Source organism: Nannospalax galili, unplaced genomic scaffold, assembly GCF_000622305.1.
Source record: "Nannospalax galili isolate Female #2095 unplaced genomic scaffold, S.galili_v1.0 scaffold202, whole genome shotgun sequence".
In the NCBI taxonomy this organism is placed as follows: domain Eukaryota; kingdom Metazoa; phylum Chordata; class Mammalia; order Rodentia; family Spalacidae; genus Nannospalax; species Nannospalax galili.
This window is the reverse complement of record NW_008349000.1, coordinates 1582231-1588230: the sequence shown is the minus strand read 5'-3', so window position 1 is coordinate 1588230 and position 6000 is coordinate 1582231. Positions and strand designations below refer to the sequence as shown.

Genomic DNA, 6000 nt, shown 5'->3' with positions numbered 1-6000 from the left:
ATATACCACGTATCCTTAAAACTCAATGAAAAGAGCACAATTCAATAAAAAAAAAAAATAAGCCAGAGACTTGAACAGAACACCACACTTCACCATCTTTAAAATTAGCATCTTTAAAAGAAACAAGAGAAACATGTGATAACAGAACCCAGAAGGTTCCCTGAATAAACATATAAGGGAGGTAGACAGTGCTTAGGAAGCCAGCTGACCACAGGAGGCAGCACCCTCAGAGAGTGGGCCCAGACCCAGGAGTGCTGCAGGATCTGGGCCAGGGTCAGCCACTCTGAGGGATGGTTTATAAAGATATTTCATGTCATTAAATCAATATCTCTACGCCAGTATTTTATAAGAAAAGTGGAGGAACAAAGGAGAGGAAGCAAGCCGGGAAGCCACTCCCTCACTCCCTCGCAGCCTTTAGCACCTTACCTTGAGTTCTTGTCCTGACTTCCCTCATTGATGGACTGTGACGTGGGAAATACATGATGAAATAAGCCCTTTCCTCCCCAAGTTGCTTTTGGACATGTTTATCACAGCAATAGAAAGCAAGCTAGAACAAAAGGACACACACTTCTGTTTATGTGGTGTGATGAAAGTAACAGCTGTAGAGACAGTAAAATGACCAGTGGACATCAGGATTGAGAGGAGTAAGGACAACAGGGCAAAGCACGCACACACACAGGACCTGGGGGCAATGGTCATAATCACTTTGATAGCATAATCATGAACATTTGTCATGATTTTAAATGTATCTAGACCCACATAATATACATACTAGATTGGCCTTAAGTGGTGACGTGACTGTGTGGGCTCACCAATTGTATGCATGTACTACTAGATTACGCATCTATCTGTTAAATCTTTGTACCTTCCTCAGTTTTGCTGTTAACTCAAACTGCTCTAAAAAAAAATGAAATCTTTAAAAACAAAATAAAACAAAAAACACAGGTTAAAAAAGGGATAAAGGAGTCACAAGGAGAATAATCCCAGGCTGTACTAAGATAAAGACAAGATAGGGACTCAGCTCTACCCAGTAAGGGACAGGCATTAGAAAAGGCATCATGAGAGAATTCAAAAGGAGACAGAACTTAATCTGAAACCTATGAGATCCCAGAAACCCTGCCAGGTCACCTCAGCAACATTACCTCATTTCGTTCTTTGATCTGGACCAGATGGTCACTGAGCTCCCCTCGGGGTCTAAATTCCTATAGCTTTGTGCACATCTTTAATAAAATCTAGAAATACAGCAATTTCTCTTTGGTTAAAGAGTATATTTATCTACAGAATGTATATTACCTAAAATCCTACACTGAAATAGCTCTAATATAATCCTTTCTAAAAGATAAACAGTATCTCCAAACACCAGTTAACGTTTTGTTATTAATCTTGATCATGATAAAAATACCCAGTCCTGGGGAGATGAAAAAAACATAAGACGTAGTGAAATGGATAGTAAGTGGATACTGAACAAGTGGCAAAGAGTTACTATTGTTGTTTATAATGAACCTGGTGTTAGTTTGTTCTTTTGGAATTTACAGTTTTCTCTTAAAACTAAAGTGAGCATGCCCTCCTGGAGAGGGTGAAGCAGCCACTATCCAGCAAAGCTAATTAATAAATCAAAATTAAAGCAGCCCCTGGTGGAAGGCATCCAGGTTTCTAGTGTACATAAGAGGAAATTAGATGCTGGCTTTAACACAGCTGTCACCATCTATGTAAATTTGAAGAAGTTTCTTATACACATGGTTCGGTTTCCTTACAATAAGAACTTCATGGTTTTATTGGGAGGATTAAATATTATAAACTAGAAAAGTATTAGCACTGTATCTGGCTTACAGGTAGAGCTCAGCAAGTACCAGCCATCACCACCATCACTACCATCATCATCATCACTAACATCATCACCAGCATCGTCATCACCATCATCATTACCACCACCACCATCATCATCATCACCATCATCATCACCACCACCACCATCACCACCATCACCATCATCACCACCATCATCATCATCTTCATCATTGACCCAGGGTCATTTTTGTTATCTTTGTGAAAACATTGTTCAAGATAACAGGCTTAACAGGTGTCAATGGTTTTAAGTAAAATTAGTACTGAGGTTACCTTCTTAAGAGTCTGTGGGATACATAAGTAGTTGCATAGTAGTTGAGAACATAGATTCTAGGTCTAAACTACTTGGATTCAATTTCCAGGTCTCCTACTTATTTTCTGGGCCATCTTTGAGAAATTAGTTGACCTCTTCATGTCTCAATTTTTTCATTTGTGTATAGAATAAAAAGGGTAGTACTTACAGGGTTATTGAAAGGATATCATTTACCAATTAATACATATAAAGCACTCACAAAGGGGTCTGGATACAGGAAATATCCTGCAAATTTTTGATGATAGAAATGATATTTCTCTTAATACCTTAAGAGTAGTAGAGACAAAGTCACCTCTGGGGAATGTGAGAAAAGTTGTCACTGGTAGTGACTTCTGTTCTTAGTGATAACAGCTTGCCCCTGCATCTGCCATAAATCTGGAAGTACAGTCTCTGAAGTCAGATGGATTCGAACTGCAAACCTTGCCTATTGTGCTTTAACTGGCTCATGTCACTATACTTCAAGGCCTCGGGGGACGTAGTCATAAGATGGGAATAGCAGTATGTACTTAATAACATTCCTGTGAAGGTGAGATGAGTGAACAACGCTTCTAAACATGAAGTGATTAAATAAGTTCAAGATTTTTGGAAAAGCTCATGCTAAGAGTGAACTGAATTCAAAGGTCATCCCTAGGCCATTGCTGTCTCTGATTGTCTCTCTAGGCTTGAGCTGATTCAAGATATCAACCTGGATCTGAGTCAATTGACCCTCTCATTTATTAGCTGTGCTCTGAGACAAGTTAAGTGATTGCTTGATTTCAGTTTCTTCTTTGGGGAACATATGAATACCAATGTCCACTTTCAGCTAAAGGAACAACCGTTCTTCATTACCATTCAGCCACACCCACTTCTGGAAGTCTGCTATAGACCAATGAAGGAAAAGAAATCATTTTACTGGTTATCTTTTGCTTGCAGAGGCTTCAGGGAAAGAATATGATGCTTAAAGATGTGATTTGTTAAGAAAAACAAATGATTTGCTTTCAAAGCATATAAATAAATAAAAGGTCACCATCACATCCCTGTTTCTGAAAATGCCCGACAATAATAAGCACCATGGGAAAAGGACCCTGACTTCACATCATCATGTAAAACTGTTCACTGTAGGCAGGTGTCTTTGCATACCATGCAGCATTAAAAGAAACCATTTTCTTCCTAAATTATGCTTTTCTTGAAGGTATCAGTGTGTGAGGGGGGATGTTAAATCAGTAATTGCACATCTGATAGCTACAGAGAATGAGAAGGTACACTTTTACCCTGTGCTGGAGGAAGAGACAAGAACTTGGAGCAGCATGGCTAAGTGACCATTTAATTTATCATCTAAATTATGGCTCATTTAAAAGTAAAAAGGCATACCATGAATGGTTATGTTGGAAAAACAGGTGTTAAATTGAGTTGTTTGGGTACATGCTGGAACAAATAATCACCAGTAACCAGTGCTCACCCTGAACCATTGTGCTAAAGCGTGCCCTTGCTAACTACGGTCTTATTCTAAGATGAATACAGGCTTTTGAAAATGTGCTTCTATGAATTAATGTCCTAGGAACTCAACTGCTAGTGGTAAGAGCAGAAATTCTTGGAAGGACTGAAATTAGTTGGTAGGGGGCAGATTTTCTTAGTGGGACAGAGGTTTTGCATTATGATTAATCAGTGGCCATTCTCCTTTTCTGAAAGGCCTATGTAGGATGCACAAGGCAAATCTCAAGGCTTGCCAAGGTACAATGCAAGGGGCAACTTCCTATCACTCAGACATGGGGCCTTTGTAACTGTGAATATTACTCCCCAATATGAGAATATCCCTATTAATGAAGAGAATGCAATCCAAGGCTATGCTAACTTTAGGTAGAACTTTCTAACTGGAGGTACAAATAATATTGGACTTGGCAGTATATTTGAGGACATCAAACAACAACAACAACAGAAAACAGGTACAATAGGAAAACTCATGCTAATGAAAACATTGCCAGCCACCCAAGAACATGACATACTCTATTTCAGCCCAGGAGGTCTAGGCAAAAGATCGCAGAAACTACATTAAAATTAAGATAGAAAATATTCTTAGAATCCAGACCAGACTGCTACTCAGGACACAACACCTGGAGCAGTCCTCCCCTCTTCCCATTTGTAGCAGTCCTCCCCTCTCCCCACCTGGAGCAGTCCTCCCCTCTCCTCACCTGGACCAATCCTGCCCTCTCCACACCTGGAGCAGTCCTCCCCTCTCCACACCTGGAGCAGTCCTCCCCTCTCCCCAGTCTCACAATACTGCCAGGTACCCTACTAAGAGTCTTTCAAAGAGTCTATAATTCCATGAGACCTCCTAGGTACCCATATTTCTCAAGTGAAGTCACCTGACTGGGACATCAGAGTGTTACCAATGGCAACACATCCTTTGCCCCTTTTTCCTGCTGTCTGCTAAGGAATTGAAGACAGCCAGGCTGCAGGCTCCTGCTGTGAAAACATCTCCATTCCTCAGAGACCTTTAAGAAGGGGCCCCTGCTCCCACCTGATGGGCTTCATCCTCCTCAGAACCTAGCCCCTCAGGCCTTCTGTGGTGCCAGGGCTTGAGTTCCTGAGCCTCCTTCATGTCTGTCTGTCTGTCTGTCTGTCTGTCTGTCTGTCTGGGGCATTAGTAGTTTTTCTAGTAAACTTCTAACCCTCAAGGATCTATCTCATTGTCCCACTTGAACCTTATACCTGACACCTTTCAAATGTGCCTGACTCAAGAAAAAAACAGGACATTAACCACCATGTCCCTGAGAAACCCTTTTGCATGCCCAAGACTCCAGCGTGAATGGGAAGCAGAACCAGTCTGGAAAGCTAGGATCCACAGGTACTATTCTAAAGGCTATCAAAACTGAGAAAAGTAATGTTATCTATGAGGAGAACAGAGAGCTTCCATGCCCACCAAGGGTAACTTTTCCTTAGAATGCTGGTCATACTGTGGGACAAGGTCAATTCGTGGTGTCAGTGTGTACATAGTCAACTCTAAAAACCTCTGTGCCACTGGGTGGCATGCATGGTGGAAAGGATAAGTGCCACTCACAATGCTTCAGAAAGCACGAGTGCTTACATGTACAGCCCCGACCAGCACCAGAAGGGACAGAGGTGCTATTTATCCAGCCTGTCACCAGTGGACTTTCCTTGTTAGCAAGTTTCAACGAACCTTACATCTCTGGTGTTTTCCTTAACACTCTTATCAACATGCCCCACTGCTCTAACACAGCCAGCCTATGGACAGCACAGCAGTCAAACAGCAAAGAAGGACGGATGCTGGCAGGTCATACTGAGGCAGGATTTCCGGAATTGTCTAACAATGATGAGACATCATGTTGTAACCAATCTAACCAGAAAGAACCAAGATCCTTATGGTTCTTACACAGGAATGTACATGGCAGATCAAGGAGTTACTAACCTTCTCCTCACCTTGACTGAAATGCACACAGGTTTCTTCCTGAGCCTTGATGCTGACCTCCCTTTTCTCAGAACATTTACAAAGAAGGACGAAAGGAACTGAGAGAGAGAGGAGGGAGGAAGGGAGGGAGGGAGGGAGGGAGGGAGGGAAGAGAGGGAGCGAGGGAAGAGGAAAAAAGGAAGAGAAAGAGAAAGAACAACAAAACAACCTGTAAATCAGTCATTTACTCCCCCCTTGAAAGATAAATCTCCTAGTCACTAGTCAGTTTAAAAGTCAGCATATCTTTCTCAACAAATCTGGAGGCATGTCTTTGAAATTCAGTCAAGAAAGACTGGAGCTGGGTATGGTGGCACAAGCCTATAACCCCAGCAATTGGAAGGCTGAAGCAGGAGGATCATGAGTATGAGGTCAGCCTGGGCTACATATAATGAGTTTG

General features: G+C 41.7%; 1 protein-coding gene across 9 annotated transcripts in view; it reads right to left on the bottom strand.

Annotated features, from left to right (window-relative positions):
• Tafa2 (TAFA chemokine like family member 2) overlaps positions 1-6000 on the bottom strand; it is a 532750-nt gene that overhangs the window by 68988 nt on the left and 457762 nt on the right. Inside the window, exon 1 of one of the 9 annotated variants that reach the window (XM_029569885.1) lies at positions 427-493. The exons of the other annotated variants lie outside the window; for them this stretch is intronic. Within the exon in view, the coding sequence (XP_029425745.1) occupies positions 427-481 (55 nt within the window). The 5' untranslated portion in view covers positions 482-493. Of the gene's footprint in view, positions 1-426; positions 494-6000 lie in introns of those variants that run through there. 9 annotated transcript variants of the gene reach the window in all.